At 44.0% G+C, this 18,851-nt stretch overlaps 1 protein-coding gene across 3 annotated transcripts in view; it reads left to right on the top strand.

The window, feature by feature from the left end:
- Positions 1-229: 229 nt before the first annotated feature.
- The window catches only part of CLDN10 (claudin 10), a gene marked incomplete at its 5' end in the record, with an annotated part of 108,598 nt that continues 89,976 nt past the window's right edge, over positions 230-18,851 (top strand). For 2 of the 3 annotated variants that reach the window (XM_081281538.1, XM_081281537.1), the window contains one exon: positions 230-443. In XM_081281538.1, the coding sequence (XP_081137664.1) occupies positions 230-443 (214 nt within the window). The remainder of the gene's footprint in view (positions 444-18,851) is intronic. The other variant, XM_081281539.1, reaches the window with a different exon arrangement.

The following is an 18,851-nucleotide window of genomic DNA, read 5'->3' as shown; positions in this document are numbered from 1 at the left end:
ATATCTGTGTAGGAAATCAGATGATTTTAGGCTGTCTCTAAAATGATATTGGTAAGTTACCGATTATTGTCCTAAATGCCAGTACTTCCCCAGGCCATCTGAGCATGAGATACTGTCACCTACCCACATCAGCTGGCTGCAACATTTGTCTAAGTGTTATGTGTCGGCTGCATGCCTAGACCACCAAAGCGCTCGGTCTGGACAGTGACACTGCAGAAGGCTGAGCGACATGTCCAGGGCACAGATCTCGGCTCTGGTGTTTGGCGTCGGAGGGTTTGGAGCTCTGGTTGCTGCCACTGCGTCCAACGAGTGGAAAGTCACCACCCGCGCATCTTCGGTGATAACAGCCACTTGGGTTTACCAGGGTCTGTGGATGAACTGCGCAGGTAACGCGTTGGGTTCTTTCCATTGCCGACCGCACTTTACTATCTTCAAAGTAGAAGGTAAATATAACAGCACATAACAGCTTGCTTGCTGAAAGTGAAATGTTACTTCCCCCCCCCCCCCAACTGTGCCTGTGTATAGTGTCCTGTTAACTCTGTGTGAGCTTAAAGGGCCAAAATTTGCCCTGGATGAATGGGGCATATGATGTTCGCTGAAATGATAAAATCATTTATTTTACTTGGCAAAGGACAGTTCAGAATAACCCATGGATCTTTTAGAAATACCCAATGTGAATAATAAACACCAAAAGAAAGGGGTGGACACAGCTGGGTTGTGTTGTCACCTAGTTTCAATTTCCTTCAGTCAGAGAGGAATCCTGATGGGTCATCTGTTCTATGTTGGAAGAACTGTCATTGACTTAATCTTTCTCCTTCCTTCTGCCTTTTTAGTAAACCATACTTATCCTAAGTTCCTGTGCTTCCTCAGGCCATCTGATGTATCTAGACATAAGTGTACACAGAGACGTACACAACATGTATATGGAAGTGTGAATACCGTACATCTGTGTGGTGGGGAGACAGTGGTGGACAAGGGTCTATCTTCTCCCCCAGAGTCATGGGAACATGTGAGATGATGGATAGAATTCACTGAGGGAAGGAACTCTGTTTTCAGAGGGGTTTCCATTTTTTCTTTTTTTAAATCATGTTTAGTGATTAAGGAAAAAAAGTAGTTAAGTGAAAGAAAAATGCCAAATGCCAAGAACTTTCTCTTTTAGGTGTTTTGTTGCTTTTAATGCAGCCAAGCTTTGATCTTTAAGTATATTTTAAACTTCATCATAAGTATATGTGTCTTAAAGAAGATTTTTTTAAAAAACAGTACTTTCATACTTCAGGATGTCTCCAGGGAAATTATTTGTTATTTGATTTTTCTCCTCTCCTTTCCCTTCTTCTTTTTTTTTTTTTCCAATATTGGAATACTGAGGATTGAACCCATGGGTGCTCTACCATTGAGCCATATCCCCAGCCCCTTTTTTTAAAAAAAATTCTATATGTTGATGAACCTTAATTTTATTCATTTATTTATATATGTTGCTGAGAATCGAACCTCACACAGACTAGGCAAGTGCTCTACCACTGAGCCACAACCCCAGCACTCCCCAGTCCTTTTTTATTTTATTTTATTTTGGGGGGTGAGTAGGGCACTTGACCACTGAGCCATATCCCCAGCCCTATTTTGTATTTTTTTTTTTTTTTATATACAGGGTCTCTCTGAGTTGCTTAGTGCCTCGGTTTTGCTGAGGCTTGCTTTGAATGGTGATCCTCCTGCCTCAGCTTCCTGAGCTGCTGGGGTTACAGGTGACACTACGCCCAGCTTACTCTTTATTTTGACAGGATCTTGCTAAATTGCTGAGCTTGGCCTTGAACTTGTTATCCTCCTGCCTCAGCCTCCTGAGTTGCTGGGATTACAGCAACTTGGTGTGTCACCAAACTCAGATGTTATTTACTTTTATGTCATTCTAAGAATCACTCTCTGTCTCAGCTTTCTGAAAATTTGATGTTTACAAATCTTCCACAAGCCATGGGCTTATTGCGTTCAGGCTTGCTCCTAGGTTTTGGTAAAATTCAGACTTTTCACAATCAAATGGTAAAACTGTACCTTGGCCCCAGAAAAGAAAATGAAATAAAATTTTAACTAGGGAGTTACTAAAGCATAATATTTTGTGGGGTTTTGTGTCAACTATGCATGTCATTAGTCTACAGTGAGTGCCAAGGGATAAGGAGAGAATACTTAGGTAAATCCAGGAGATTTCTAATGACAAGCATCAGAAATGTTCAAGCGTGGCCACCTTAGGCAGCCCTGGAGCGACAGGTGCTATCCTAAGTAACCACTGGAGGAATCTGTGCTATGTCTCTCTCCAGCTCAACTTCTAAACTTGTTCTGGGATATTTAAAAAAAAAAAAAAAACAACCAAAAAACAAAAAAACAAAACAAAAAACCCACTCCTTCCACCATAGTAAATTTCTCTAGAATCAGGGCAAAATTTAAAAGAAAAGAGTAATGTGTTTGTAGAGACACTCTTGTCATTCTGCACACCTCTTGGGTCATTCTTTCTCCATGGCCACCTCTTGGCCCGTTCCAACCTTGGACAGTAAGCGGAAGATATTGCATGTGGGTAAGTCTGTTTTTTTGGTTCTTAACTGGGTTCATCTTTAAGAAAAAATGCTGTATTGTGTTTCATCATATTTTCCTTAATAAAACCCAGTTATTGAGAAGAATATGTGTTCAACCTTAGCTCCAATGTTGATTGAAGAACAATGGTAGATTTCAGTGACTTCAATGGCTACTTCCTCAAATGCATCTTAGAGAACACACAGTTATAAACTTGCATTGCTAAGAAGTGTTGATGGTGATTCAAATAATCTTCTACCCTTAAAACTTGATTGCAGGGGAGTAATGTTAAAGGATGTAGTCATTATTAATCCAAATGATTTCCTTTAAAAAAAAAGTGGCTATGCTGGGTGTCCAAGATAAAAGAAAGGACAACTAATAATGAAGGTATGTAACCAGCAAGAATAAAATAAAACCTGCTAGCTCAAAAAAAAAAAAAAAAAAAAAAAAAAAAGGCCTTCTGGTTTCCCTGGCCCTTGCTCATGGATCAAGTGCTTGCCTAACATGTGTGAGGCCCTGATTCCAATCCACAGCACCCCCTCAAAAACAATCCTTTATTTTAAAAGTTGATTTTGTTTTACAATAGTAAAAATATGTGTTCTGTATCTGCTGTATTTCCTGTACCTAAGAAGTAATTTTTAAAATCTGCTGAACTGACAATGCTCCCATTAGAACACACAAAATTAATTTGACATAACCTTTTTTTCTTCATCCTGAATCAATTTTATGAGAGATACAGTTTACTGTAGAAGCCTGGAACAACATCAGGAACATCAACATCAGGAACACACAGATTCATATTGCCAAAGGAGAAGGGGCCCCACAAATTGGGATTTCCTGATTCCTATGGAGTCTGTGCTAAAATTGCTAGTTGCTTTTCATTACTCCTGTTTGAAAATGTGATTCTGAAGGAGCAGAGTGCTATTTGTTCAATAAGCTCTCAAACATCACAATAATTACAAATTGAGAAAAGAACTCAGAAGCTAATGAATGAAAATGATTATGTCATTAAACAAACAAACAAGGTGTTTAAGCCTGCATTGTTAATTTGAGACAAATCTTTTCAGATTTAGGCCAGATTAAGCTTCCTGAAGGGACAAGGGAAACCAGAGGACTTTTTTGTTGTTGTTGTTTTATTCTTGCTGGTTGCATAACCTCATTGTTAGTTGTCCTTTCTTTTATCTTGGACACCCAGCATAGCCACTTTTTTTTTTTTAAAGGGAACCATTTGGATTAATCATGACTACAACCTTTAAGGATTTGATGTAAAGATTTATAGCTTAAAGAATTTGGTAGCTATTTGGCTAAGGAACATTCAGTTATTATGAAAATACAGGCCTCTGTCAAAATATAGTTCTGTGATATAAATTTCATGAAAACACTGCAGAGACACCAACAATTTCCACAGTGGCCTGGACATCAAATTTTCTTGATTCCAATTTAGTGTCTTTAAGACCCAAATTCCACCATAGGCTGTATCTCCTGTCCTCTTGTGTTTTGTTTTTCTCTCAGTGCGTATTGGGATGTTTCAACTATAAAAGCAAAGCATCTATCAGAGGTGAAGCAGTTACTTGAGCACCCACAGATTTTAGTGTCCTGGCGGGCGGTGGGGGGGCTCCTGGAACCAATCTCACTTAGATACCAAGGGACAACTGTATTTTTGCCAGAGGAAGGGTGGATGGGAAGCATTGCTCCAAGGAAGACTTGAAGCTGGATTGTGGCTACCTTGGACAGGAACTCGATGTGTGTGTTCATCCTGGGCTCCTGGTGCATAGTGAGCTCTGGATACATATGTGCAAAATGACCAAATGACCATGACCATCGTAGCATGTGAGACTACAGAGAGCCTGTGATGGGATAGTGTTGTGTTCTGGAAGGAGGCTACAGTGTGCTGAGCTGAGAAGGGAGTTACAAAAGGAAGATCTCTGGATTCCAGCTCAGCAGACTGAGCTCCAGATTCTGCCTCTTCTATTAACTAGCTGTGAAACTAGTCTTATGGACTTGGTAATAAGACTCTGAGCCTCATCCACAAATTTTCTCCTCCATAAGCCAAGAGAACAGGACTCCAGTAGTCCCTTAAAGTATCTCTGAACCTAAAATTCAATCCAAGAGCTTCACAATGCTTCTCCACTGGGCAGTGGAAGTTCAACAAAGAATCATAGCTATTCAAGGCTCCTCTATTATAATTGTTCTTGAAATTAGGGCCCCCACCCCCCTTATCTATTATCTCGACCAGTTTTTCATGTTGCTCCTTAGAATCTTATCAGCTACTGGGTTGAGATAGGTTTCAATGACCTCAGATGACCACATAATCCAAGCATAGGTGCCAGGATTTCAGTGGAATGAAACCAAAGCCCAGCCTGGAAGCTGCAGACAGATGATAGCGGCTGCCTGTGGGAGGGTGAACCTTCTCAAGGTTCACCATAAGAATAGGGCCCATGGAATGGCATTTGCTAGAGACAGGGAATTTTCTGTGAGCTTTCTTTCACTTGCGGAGAGAAGCTGGAGCTATCTTTATTGAAATTTTAGATTTCTTGCTTGTTGAAGCATGTGCCTACTAAGCTCTTTATATTGCTATGACACTACGCCATAAACTAGGTAGATTATAAACAACAGACACTCTTTCTCAGGCTGGGAAGTCCAAGATAGAGGCACCAACAGATTCAATGGCTGGTTCCTAGATGGCGCCTTCTCTCTGTGTCCTCACATGGTGGGTGGGAGGGGCACAGCAGCTCTCAGGGCCTCTTTTACATTAGCACTAATCCCTTTGCGCCCTAATCCCTCTCAAAAGGCCCCCATCTGCTAAAATGATCATCTAGGGGGTTGGAATTTCGACATATGAATTGGGGGCACAAAAACATCCACACCATAGCATAGTGCCTTAGTTCATGATTAAATCATAGAAATAAGTAAATCCATGAAACAAAAAGCGTATTGCAGCATCAACGAGGGAAAATTTAACCATTTAGATGTTCCGAAAAATATTTACGCTTTTAATAGATACCTGTGTCCTTGCATGACAATTATCATTAATCCATGAGAGATTTCCATTTTCTAAGATCCTAATTTTGCTGAGACTTAGTTTCATTACACAAATTTAGTATTAAAATTAACTGCGAATTAAATTTCATTCTGTATCCCAAATGCCTATAAAGTTATTTAAAAGTGTACAGAAGAAGTTAAGTTTCATCTTTGAGAGTTCTTGCTCCCAAAGAGTGAGCCCAAGAAACATCCTGTGTGTTCTTGTCCCAGTGGACAGTGGTGATACTGCCAGTTACCTGTGACCAGTCCTGCTTCCCCACATGTTGAAGTATAACATTAAGAAGTACACCAAGGCAAGCATATAAACCAGGGTTTATATAAAAAGGGCTCACATAGACTTCTCCCAGGAGGGAGAAGGGGGCTACAGCTGGTATCCTGGTATGCCAAGAAGCGTTCTACCTTCTTCCATTGTTCTTCTGCCCTCTTCCCCTTATCTCTCTCCTTCCTGCCATTGTGACTAGACCCAGGAGATGCTCAATAAATGGCCAAAAGGTGGGAAGCGATGGACGGGAGCAGCCCAGGACACATTAATTAATAACTTTATAACTCCCTGTAGGGAGGGGCAATTCCTGGGACGGGTTACCTTAGCAACAGGTTGGAGCAGGGGCTGATTCTTGTTAAGGGTGGAGGAAGGGCTCTGAAGGCATTCACATTTCAATCCTCCCCTCTCTGGATCTGACCCTTGCCTATCTGCCTGTCTAATTCTGGCTTCAATGACACAATCATAAGCCAAGGGAGGCAAAGTGTGATTTCATAGAACCTGGACAGGATGAGCCACCATGAAATTTTCTTCCTGTCAATCATATTGCAAGGCACAAAGGCCAGTGCCCTGGCCTTGCAGTGAAGATGGAATTAAAGCCACCAAAGGGACATCACCTGCCAAAGCAGTCTGCATCGGGACTTGGAGTCCTGAATCAGTGATATTTCAAGAAATCTTACCTCCATAGATAGGTATTCTCTTAGAGGCCAGAACCCTCTCCCTCCCTCCCTCTCTCTTTTTTTTCTTCCTTTCCTCTGTTCCTTTCTTTACCTTTCTTCCTTCCTTTCTCCCTCTCCCTCTCCTTCTCCCTTTCCATTTTGTACTGGGGATTGAATTCAAGGGTGCTAACCACTGAGACACATCCTCATCCCTTTTTATTTTTTATTTGAAGACAGGGCCTCACTAAGTTGTTTAGGGCTTTGCTAAACTGCTAAGGCTTGCCTCAAACTTGATGATCCTCCTGCCTCAGCCTCCTGAGTCTTACAGGCATGCCGCTGATTGTCTTAATATCCTCCATAGCTACCACTGTGTCTGGCTCTTACCAAGCACTTAATAAAGGTATGTGGATTAAGTAAATGGACAAAGAAACTCTGCACTGTGTTAAATTTGATATTAAAGATACAAAGAGATTGTCCACACATATCTCCAGGCTCTAGCAAAGGAAGAAAGCCCTAGGGAAGTGCTTAGGGAGGTAGAAGAGCCACAAGTGTTTTTATGAGATGTTTATGAAGCACAGGGATTCAGAATCTTAATTCTTGAAGTGTGATCTGCACACCAGCAGCACCTGTATCACCCAGGAGCTATTAGAAATGCAGAATCTCAGCCTCACTATAGACCTGTTGAATCAGAATCTGCGTTTTTAAAAATTATTGGTGGGATTTTTTGTTACATATTCCTACATGCACACAGTGCAACAATGAAGTTTGGCCAATATAATTCCCCAGTATTTCCCTTTTCCCTGGACGCCTCCCACCCACTGCTGCCACCTGTTCCTTTGCCCTACTCTACTATCTCCCTTGGATTTTCACGAGATCCCTCCCAACCTTTCTTTTCCTTTTTCCTTTCTAGCTTACACATATGAGAAAAACCACACAACCCTTGACATTCTGAATTTGGCTTATGTCACTTAATATAATGTTCTCAAGTTCCATTCTGTTTCTTGCAAATGATGTAATTTCATTCTTAATGGTTGAATAAAATCCAGTTGTGTATGTGCACCACGATTTCTTTACCCCTTCTTCCATTAACAGGCACTTAGGTTGGTTCCACAGTTTGGCTATTGTGAATCATGCTGCTATAAACATGGGTCTCTCTCTATATATGCGTGTATCGCTACAATGTTCTGACTTTAATTCTTTAGGATAAAAGCCAGGAAGTGGTATACCTGGGTCATATGGTGGTACCATGCCCAGTCTTTTGAGGAACCTCCATACTGATTTCCTTAGTGGTTGTAGTACTTTGCAATTCCACCAACAGCATGAAAGGGTTTCTTTTTCTCCGCATCCTCTCCAGCATTTACTATTGTTTTTATTCTTGATGGCTTCCATTCTAACTGGAGTTAGAATGTGCATAGCAAGATCTCCAGGAGTCTTCCTATGCACATTGAAAGTTTGAGACATTTTCATTTAGAGGTTGGATTTAGGAGTCTGATGGGTTCCATGTTTACTAAGAGTCTCAATCTCTCTTAACTTCAGGGTTTTTGCTAAATGATGATTATATGAGATAACATAGATGATGTGAAAGAAAGCTCTCCACAAATGGTAGCAATTATCACTACAAATACCTCTTTCAATGCCTTCAAAATTCTCATCTCTAAGAAGTCAGTCATTACTTCCACTTTATCCATTTGTTTCACACTAGCTGCTTCCTGAAATCCAAAACCTGATGGACACATGTCTTACGTCATGTCTGTAATAACGCAAAGAATACTGTTGGGCTGAGGCTGCGGCTCAGCAGTAGCACACTTGCCTCACATGTGTGAGGCACTGGGTTCAATTCTCAGCACTGCATTTAAAAATAAATAAATAAGTAAGTTCTATCAATAACTAAAAAAATATTTTAAAAATTAAAAAAAAAGAATAATGTGCTCATCAGACTGTAGTTTGTGCCTAGAACTTGCTGTTTCTTTTCTTTTCTTTTTTTTTCTTGGTATCACGGATTGAACCCAGGGTCACTTAACCACTAAGCCACAGCCACAGCCCTTTTTGTGTTTTATTTTTGAGACAGGGTCTCACTAAGTTGCTTGGGGCATCTCTAAGTTGCTGAGGCTGGTTTTGAACTCGAGATCCTCCTGACTCAGCCTCCCGAGTCACTGGGATACCAGGCGGGCACCACCACACCTGGCACTTGCTGTTTCTTATAAGGCAAGACTATTCTGCACTTAGCTGTCAGGTTCTTACTAAAGATGTGAGTCTGTCCATTATGTCAGCTATATTTTGCCTCAGCTGGGAAGCAGGGGAAAGGCCCCTTAGGGCTCCACAGGGGGAGGAAGGGCTCCAGCGAGTCTGGGGTGTTTTGCTACTGGAGCAGGTAGAAAGAGCAAACATTTACCCAAATATTCCTAGCACCAAGGGACGTGAGAAACTGTGACAAATTGTTTAATGTATTGGTTTACGTTATAGCTCCAGAAAGCTCAAGTTAACTAGGCAAATTGAGCCAATTACTTAACCTCTCAAAGACTCCATCTTCTCAACTGCAAATAGGGATAGTTCTTACCTCATAGTGTTGTTCTAAGAAATGGTGATATAAAACCCTTTCTGGCACATCAAGAGCAGTTATCATGATAAGTTGTCATACTGTCAATGACGATTTTGAGAATGTAACATGGGGCCACTGGTTGGGATGATTTTTAAATGTGTGCCAACCACACTTCACATTTTACAAAGCACTTTCACATATTCTACAGTTCCCATTTCACATGCAGAGCAACTGAGGATCACAGGGGACCATATTTATACCTGTGTGGTCTTCCATAAATCTTTTGGGGGAAATGGTCAGCATTTAGTATCAGCCCCAAAATCTGTGCTTAAATCCTAGCTTTGTCACTAAATTTTTGTGTGGCTTTGGATAAACTCCTTAAATTCACTTTATTTTCCTTCTCTGGAGAAGGAGGGGGACGAGGAAACCTAGTCACATACTCTTTTAGTCAGCTTTTGTGATGCTATGACCAAAATACTCAACAAGAACAACCTAGGAGGAAAAATTCATCCGGGGCTCATAGTTTCAGAGGTCTCAGTCCATAGACAGCTGTTTCCACGGCTCTGGGTCCAAAGGGAGGCAGCACATCACAGGGGAAGAGCCCAGCAGAGGGAAGCTTCTCAGCTCATGATGGGGTCAGGAAGCAGAGAGACAGGAAGAACAACCCTTCCAGGGCACAGCCCCAGTGACCATCTCCTCCTGCCACATCCCACCTGCCATAGTTACCACCTAGTGAGTCCATTTAAACTGGGATGGACTGATTTGGTTGTGGCGCTCACGATCCAATAACTTTACCTCCAACTATTCCTGTATTAACAGGGGTTTTCAGGGGACGCCTCACATCAAAACCAAAAATTTGTGGGGGAAATCAAGTGAAAGAAGCCAATCCCATATACTTACACTAGTGTATGGTTTGAAATGTACCTGGGCTTGTATTAACCAGGTAGACAACAGACAGGGGAATGAGTGCCATGAAAGACGTTTTTAATTAAGTGCCAAGAAAGAACCCCTGAAAGCAGGAGGCCAGCATGGGACACATGGGGCAGCACAGGTTGGTCAGGAGGCAGAGGGGTGGAGGAGGAGCGTGCACCAGTGTCTTTATCACATTTTTTTAAAAATTTTGTTTGTTTGTTAGAAAGGAAAGACATGCAAGGCAGGGTAATTGGACTAAGCAAGAGTTGGATTGGCTAGGGGGACTCATCAGTAGGCTCTGAGTCCCGTTCCTGGGTGACCAGGGTAGGGGATTATGTGAGGCACCAGAGCTTGATAAGGAGCAGCAGGGGTATGCTCTGGATCACTTGGTTTGAGCATGAAAGTCTTGTTATTTCTAAGAATTGGCTAGCCCTGGGAGGGCTCAGGCTCCCTCTGTCTTGGAGGCCCCAGACACTAGAGCGTGGAGAACACAGAAAACAAGGAAGTACAGTTAACCCTATGGACAGTGGACCCCTTGTTAGCTTCGGTATCAGCAAGGTGAGGGTTTTGCTGTCCCGTCTCTCTTGAGGACGTCACATGCAGATCTGATTATCAGTGTTTTCTCCTGCTGAATATTCTGTGTAGAAATCATTCAGGTTTATCGTTCATAAGGGTCATTCTCCCTGCTCATTGTCCATCTGACCACGTGTGCAGCTAGACAAGGCTACTGCGTGTCCGCTGGACAGATTCTGTCACTTAGCATAGACTATATCTCATCCTAAAGGAAAGGCACTAGAAGGACATCTTCTGAGCAAACATTATGCTGGACTCAGTCGTTTTAAAACTTCCTATCACTATGCATTTTAAGGTCATGTATGTTAGAGAAAACTACATGGTTCTTAGTCGAACTTAGGATAACTGGACTGGTTTTCAGGAGCCAACTTGTCCACAGTGAGGTTTTTGCTAGAGTTCTGTGTGTATCAGGAAAAAAATATCAAAGGTTGACAGTTGGCAAGTTGTTCTGATGCCATATCACAGCTGAAGGGAGCCCTGTAAATATCCAGTTCCTGTATTCATGGTGCAGAACATAGCCTCTGGGGTCTTGGGAAGGAAGAGGACCCAGTCCTCTCCTGAGGATGTACTGTGTTGAGGAAGAGAGTCACCTAGCAAACAGTCCAGAGCAACAAGCACATCTGACCGTGAAGCTCGGGGAGAGTTAGACTTCCAGAAGAGCTAGCGCTCGAACTGTCTTGAAAGCTGGGCAGAGGTTGCCAAAGGGAAAAGGAGGGAGAGAGGTTTTTTTTTTTTTTAGGTTAAGGGACTCCCTGCTCTATAACTGATTAACTGTGTGACTCCAGGCAGAAAGCTGAACATTCAACTTCTTTATCTGCAAAATGGGAGTATTCTCTACTTTGGCGGGGGGGGGGGGGGGTGGTCAGGTTAAGTGAGTTAATTTGTGTGTACACAAATTACAGCAATGCCTGGCACCTACAATCAAAGGTCTCGAAGCAGGAGGGAGCCACGTGCATCCGGGAAGAGTGAGTCCTTGGAATTGACTGGAATAGGAGGCATCTTCAGGGGGAGGCAGAAGGTCCCGCAGCAGAGGTAGATTCAGGGGAACTTGCCAGGGACCTTCAAGCTCTACAGAGGGATCCAGACTTCACCTCGAAGGAGCTGGGAAGTTATAGAAACAGGGTAGCAGAGAGTTCCTGATGGAATTTGCACTGTACAAAGATCCGGTGGCGTTTCATGTTGAAACCTGATCATTGGCACAGTGGGGACCTAGAGGAAGATATCAGGAGGTAGAAATGATAAGTGTGGTGACTCTAAGGATTCCTGGCTGGTCAAGGGGCAAGAGAAAGCTGGGAGCAATACCTGTCCCTACCTGATTCCAGTCCCTTAACCTAGTGCAGTAATCCCCAATACCTACCAACACTTCAAGTAAACAGATTCTTAACTTCATGTTTGGCTTTGAGACATCAATTATACAGAGCAAGAAAGGATAGTTTGACTAACTAAATTTATTTATTTTTAAACTGTGCTCTTTAGATGTTTAATACAAACTGACAGGAAGATCTGGCAGCTATAAAGATTAGTTGACAGTGTAAGGATAACAAGATTAGGAGGACGATGCCCCCCATCAAACCCTGTGCTCGATTGCATAGTTCTAGTCTTGCATATTCTACTTCAAGGGACAGGGACAGAAGCCACGTTCATTGGTTCCAAGGAGGGTGACCAGAAGGATGAGTGAGGCCTTGAAATAACTTCATAGTAATTTGTTTCACTTAAGGGGAAAAAAAAACAAGGAAAATATATGGGGGTTGGGAATAGGAAGAAACCAATAGGATCTTCCCTAGATGTTACTAGGAAGGTTCTGGAGAAGACATTTGTACCAGAATTGCCCACAGTGGAACAGGCTGTCTCACAATAAACAGGCTAGAAGTACCCAGAGGATGTAGGGGTCCTCTGCTAACCAGGTTGGAGAACCAGTTCCTGCAGATGGGAGAATGGACCAGTTAATTTCTCAACTTACTTCCAGTGTAAGACGTCCAAGATTCTGTGGTCATGCAAACAAAAATAAATTTTAAAACATCTATTTCCTTTGTTTTTTTGTTTGTTTGTTTTTGTAAATGACTGTGTCTTAAAATAAAACAATAAAAAGAACTGGGGATGTAGCATGATGGTAAAGTACCCCTGGATTCCATCCCGAGTACCAAAATAATTAATTAAATAAAAGGAACCATGAGACAAAGTAATAAGTGTCATAATATGTTAATGTTATCTTATTTTAACCCTAGTGGTAAATATGTTAGAATTAATAAAAGAAATAATAAAAGAAATAATAGTCCTTTATGTTTAACTGCCATTTTGAGGAGTTTTAAGCACACCCACGGTGTGCCACCTCATCTTTGCTGGGAGAAGGAGCTGAGTGATGGGGGGACACAGGAGGACTAGTCCTGCTTTTAACTGAATCACTTTGTGTTGACACCTGTGGTCTATATGTACCTGATGTCATCTGTGCATAAAAACCAGGCCAGACATCCTCTAAGGAGATTGATTTTCTCCATAGACAACAGGGGGACTTTGAGGACTGGGGATGTAGCTCAGTTGGTAGAGCGCTTGCCTCGCATGCACAAGGTCCTGGGTTCATTCCCTAGCACCAGGGGGGGGGGGGATGAGGACTCTGGGTGAGGTGGGCAGGGGAAAATGAAGGACCATCTTTTTCTCCATTCCAGATGTTCTCATTTACTTGACCCGAGCTGTAGGCCCATGTACACGTCCCCACTACACCGACTCCTCTGTAGTGGCTAAGACGCTTCCTCCACACTGCATCTGGGCTCTACGTTCTCCTGCCCTCCCTCAGCTTCCAGTCCCTAGAGGTCAGCTGATGCCCAGGCTCCTGTTTATACCTGGACCTCAGACCTCTCACTGTGTAGCTCTGAGGTCTGGGTTCTGGGTGGAGATCCGTTTCACACCATCCAGCCCGCCTGCTTGCTCTGTCCTGATCCAATGCCCTCTCTGGACTCTATAATTTGTTTCCTCGGTCTCCCTGGTTCTCTCTGACACCAGAACTTACTCTCTTTCATGAGTGCCTTGGGAAGAACTATCAGAGCGCATCTCCAAGCTGGGGGAACATTGGGGAAAATGGGAAGGGGATGAGAGGGTGGGAACGTGTATATGTGTTCCATTTATTTCACCTGGAAAAATACCCATGTTCCCCTGGTGACTTCCTCTACCCCAGCTTCAACCCAGGATTTCTGATCCAGGATCTGCCTGAGAAAGCCCCTCCCCAGTGATCTTCCTATTGCAGCTTCAGCTCCAAAGCCACCTGCAGGAGGCCCCCGAGTGTTCTTGGTGGGGCCATGTGGGGTCAGGCTGGGGCAGGGTGGTCATCCTGAGTAGTCTCCAGGCTTGCTCTTCTGCTCTTCCTGTCTTCAGTGACCATTACTGGGAGAGTTGGGGAGTAGTGGTCAGGTTTTCAGCTTTTGCTCCAAATCCTTTTAGAATTATAATATAAATTCATAGGTTGGGGTGTAGCTCAATGGTAGAGTGCTTGTCTAGTATTTGTAAGAGTTTGATCCTCAGCACAACAAAACAAAAACCTCACATGCACTGGTGTGTCCACACCACACAGGCACACATGACGCATATGTACAGAGTCTACAGCTAATGCACAGAAACCCTCACCACGCAGACACTCTGCACATCCCATGCACACAGATACATACACTCATACAGTCAGCACACAGGAACCACACATATGCATTTTTCACCTTACAGGCCCCACACACTTGTCGTGTGGACAGCGCATGTGACAGTCATCACACATGACAGTCATCAGAAAGACAGACTTAGAGACCAGTATTTACAGTTAGAAATGTGACTCTCCAAACAGAATCAGCTGAAAATCGCCGCTCACGAGCACCAGGGTCAGAAACTCACATTGGAGCTGGGGTCAGCACTTCAGCACAGCAAATTCAGCTTCCTGCCTCATTGTCACATGAGTTTCTCAGGCCTACAGCGTGCCTAGGAGTGACCTCTGTCACACCATCACATACTTTAAGTCATCTTACCTCCATGCTAGTCTCTCAGCTTCCTAAATATTTCCTTGGATGAATGCTCCATAACATCAGTTTCCTTCCTTCCTTCCGGAAACCTGACGTCCTGTTCAAACCCCAGGTCTGCCTTTGCTAGCCGTATGGCCTTAGTTGTTTCACCTCTCTGTGGTTCAGTTTCCTTATCTGTAAAATGGTGATAATTGTGTGTCCCTACTGTGTGTGTGAGGCCCTAAGTTATACGGTCAGCTATTATCATCATTGTTTGATCCAACTCACAATTCTAGACTTTCAAGACTGCTTTGAATCTTGCTTGTCGTCTTGTTAGATAATCTCCCATCTGCAGAGTCCCTGTGACTCTGTGGGATTCCTCCTATAGGGTTTAAGCCATCTCCCCTCATCCCCGCTGCCCCTAGACTTCCAAATCCAGAGCATGACAGCAAGCTGCCCTCCCCACTTCCCTCCCCGGCCTGCAGATCCCGGCCTTCCCCACACCTCCCTTCTTCTGCATTCCATGAGTTTGCTGTGTACCTTCTTCACCACCCTCCTGACTCACCTGCTTCTCCGTCACCTGGACACCCAGGCTGGACCTGGAGTCCCGTGATGCCTGCTGACATTCCTTCAGGCTGCCGCTGTCCAGGCCAAGGCTGTAGCACCAGCTGCTCATCCTTCCCCTTCTCCCCAAAGGGAGCTGCCTCCTGGCTCTGGCCCAGGTGATTGCCCACCTGGGCTCAGCCTCTAGGCTCTCCCTGATCAAGTAGATGGGGATGAAATATCAGTCATTTTTTTTTTTTTTTGTCACTGTGACCAAAATACCTGACCAGAACAATTTAGAGAAGGAAAAGTCTGTTTTGGTCCATGGTTTTGGAGGTTCAGTCCACAGTCAAGGGGTTCTATTGCTCTGGTCCCCAAATGAATCAGAACATCACGGCAGCGGATGGCTGCTCAACTTGTCACATCCAGGAAGCAGAGACAGACAGACAGACAGACAGATAGGGAGAAAAAGAGGAAGGAAGCCTTCCAGGGCACAACTCCAGGAACCCACCTCCTCCAACCGCCTCCCACCTGCCTACAGTTACCCAGTCAATCCATTCAAAGTAGCACAGGCTGATTAGGCCACAGCTTTAACAATCCAATCAGATTCCTGCATTGACACAGGAGCTTTGGGGGGACACCTCGTATCCAAATCATGACAAGCAGAAATATTTCCTGGGCTTTCTTCAGCTGCATTTAGAGAGGATTTACTCTGAACACCAACGTACGCATACCCTCATTGGGTCCCCAGAGTGGCCCTTTGTGTTGGGTGCCGTACTCATGTCCACTTGACAGGTGAGATAACTAGAGCTTAGCCAAGAGACGTAACTCACTGCGTGTCATGGCTAAGGTAGTGGCCGTGGAGGGGTCCAGATGTCAGACTGTGTATTGCTGAGCCCAAACACTCCCCCACCTGCCCAGCAAGGATTCCTCAGTGAGGGGAAAGCATCAAAGAGTCCTGAAGGTCCTTCTGGCCTCTCTGCTTCAATCAAGCTGCCTTGTGGCTCTGCTCCTGCCCTTCTCCGTCCCCCATCTCTCTCGTCCGTCAAACCCCACCTCCAGTGCCCTCTCCCGTGCACAGCCTCTTCCCAGGGGTGCTCTACCTCTGAGCCATCTCCCCAGCCCTTTCTGTTTTATTTTGAGACAGGTTCCCACAAAGTTGCCCAGCTGGACTTGAAATTGCAATCCTCCTGCCTCAGCCTCCTGAGTAGCTGGGATTACAGGCGGGTGGCACTGCACCTGGCCCCTTTTTTAACCTAAAGGGACTTTGCCTTTTTGGATTCCCCATGGCACTTGTTACTTCTTTAATGTGATTTCGCTACTTTGGCCTTATTGTGGATATTGTTCTCTCACCACTGGATTATAAACCCCCCGAGCACAGGGATTTGACAGTTTTTCTCTAGTCCTTGCCTAGAAGAGCAGCCTGTGCAAAACCCATGCTCTATAAGCTTATGTTGAACCATTTGTTGAGTTGAATGATTGAGAGCAAGAGCTTGGATCATGGTGCATGGAGAGTTTTTCCACCTTTGCTTTCTATCTTATTCTGTTTTGTATTGCTGAAGTAGAACATATGATACCTGGTATTAAAAAAAAAACCCTCAGATGCCATTCAGGATGTTGCTCTGGGGCAGTAGGAAACAGCCCTGTATAGAAAGGTGGCAATGAGAATGTGATTCTACACAAGAAGAAGACAGAGGAGGAGCTCCCCAGATTATCTGAACAGATTCACTCTCTGGGGATGGTCTATTCTCTGAGTGATTCTGGGCTCTCTCAGTAATTAGTGACCTTGAGATATGGGTGTGCTGGTTGGTCTTGTCCATAAATCATCCAGCCATGCATGGCCACAGTCAGCAGAAAAAAAAAACCTCTCCAGCTCCTCATCTGCTGAATTCAGGACAGTGACCGGGCTGCATGGACATTTCTATGGGGCCACAAGTTTTAAGCTACTTGTAAAAGTGCAGGATAAACATAAAATACCCTTCGCCACAAGCAGACTAAATTACAAGCCATAACCTTCTCAAGATAGCCCAGTCCCTTTTGGGTTATCTCTATTACAAAATGTGTCTGAGGGTGATTGGTTCGGAAATAGTTGTTCTTTTACGTGTCTTTACTTTTGAACTCAAATGATAGAGATGAGAAGTGGAAATCATTTTCTAATAATAAGTTATTTCCTCTCTGCACTTTCTTCCTGTCAGGATTTTCTTAGTTGCTCTCGTCCCTGACCACACCCCCCACCATTCCAGTATGCTCCATTAGCTTCTTAAAAATACTTATAGTTTCCTTTTTAAAATCGATTTAAACTTAAAAATCTTCTCTTTCTGTTTATTAACCTCAATGCTTCTCTTTAACTGTGTGCAAAGTTTTTAATACCGTTTAACCCCTCTTTTACTTTTATCTTACTTTCCTAAGTTTAAAAGTCGTGCCCTGCGCCACGCCAGCACTATCATCTGTATGTTTATGTCCAAATTCAAATGGGATCTAGAGAAACTCCAGACTTTCCCAAGGGCCCTCACTAAACATTGGAAGTTCTTTAGCGAAGCCCCTGATGGTCTCCTGTCTTCTACCTGCTGCTATTTGTCCTGAGGGAGCATTTGGACTCTTCTCTGTAGCACTTGTCCCACTAACAGTAACACCACTCCACCCTCCAACTCCATCAGCCTCTCCTCTAAATAAACACACAGGGAAAGGAACAACTGTGTGTTCTGTGCAAGCATAGCATTTAAGAAAGACCCCAAGGCAGAGCCCTCCCAGCAACATGGCTGCATGTAACCTCTTTCCACTTGGGACCCAAGGGCTACTTTGCCCCCCTCAAAGCCTTACTCTACCACACTGGCCTCTGAAAGCCCTAAATCATTTCTTTCCCTCCCTTCCATCTCTCCACCCCTCCCTCCTTCTCTCTTTGTGTTAACTACTGACTGACTTTTCTCAAGGGTCCTATGAGTGGTGACAAGTTCAGTTCATCTGTGTGTGTGTGTGGTGGTGGAGTTCCCACCAGACACACCCACACTCAGGATGGCCAAGTCAGGATGGCCAGTTCCGTGTGGTGCCACTTTGGGCCAGGAAACTGAACTCCCTCCAGCAATTAAAGAAGGCTCCATGGGGGCCTCAGAGCACCTATAAGACTCCCGTCCACGCTCTCTCCAGCTGTCTAGCTGGTTGATTATGGGGGGCAGGGAGGAGCCTTGCCCTTTCTGCACTCTGGCTTCAGCTTGGAAATTCAGGGGAGATGGTGGTAGTGGGGGCAGCCTGTGGGCAAGGAAGGATAAAAGGAGGGAGCAGGAGCGATGCTGGGGCTCAGGCTCTTTCAGGAAACTCCTTGACTCATAAAATTCATGAATCTGAAGAGACACTGAAGATGAAGATGCTGTCCAACCCTATAGGTACCTTATAATTTTTAAACAGAAAATGGGGAAGATACAACGCCTACTTCCTACTCCCTTCCCGGCTGTCTTTCATAACCCTGTGCAACTCGCCTATGGCTTTTGTGACTTTCCACCCTATTTGTTGGTTTTGAACAGTGGTGTTGGGATATGCCTAATAACCAGGGTTCAAAATGTGTGTGTGCACAGATAGAGATATAACGATAAAGACGAGACACGTACAGTCGTATGCTGTATCACATTTTGGTCAGTGATGGACCACATATCAATGATATGCACCCTACAGGCTAGGTATGTAGTGGGCCGTTACATTTTGCGTAGGTTTGTGTAAGTGCGCTCATGATGTTCACAGAGATGAAATCACCCAACAGCACATCCTTTAGGACACATCCCCATTGTTAAAACACATCAGTATAT

The sequence above is a fragment of the Spermophilus citellus genome (genome assembly GCF_964194105.1).
Source record: "Spermophilus citellus genome assembly, chromosome: 1".
NCBI lineage: Eukaryota > Metazoa > Chordata > Mammalia > Rodentia > Sciuridae > Spermophilus > Spermophilus citellus.
The sequence above is the reverse complement of the archived record's forward strand: the minus strand, read 5'-3'. Positions and strand labels throughout refer to the sequence as shown.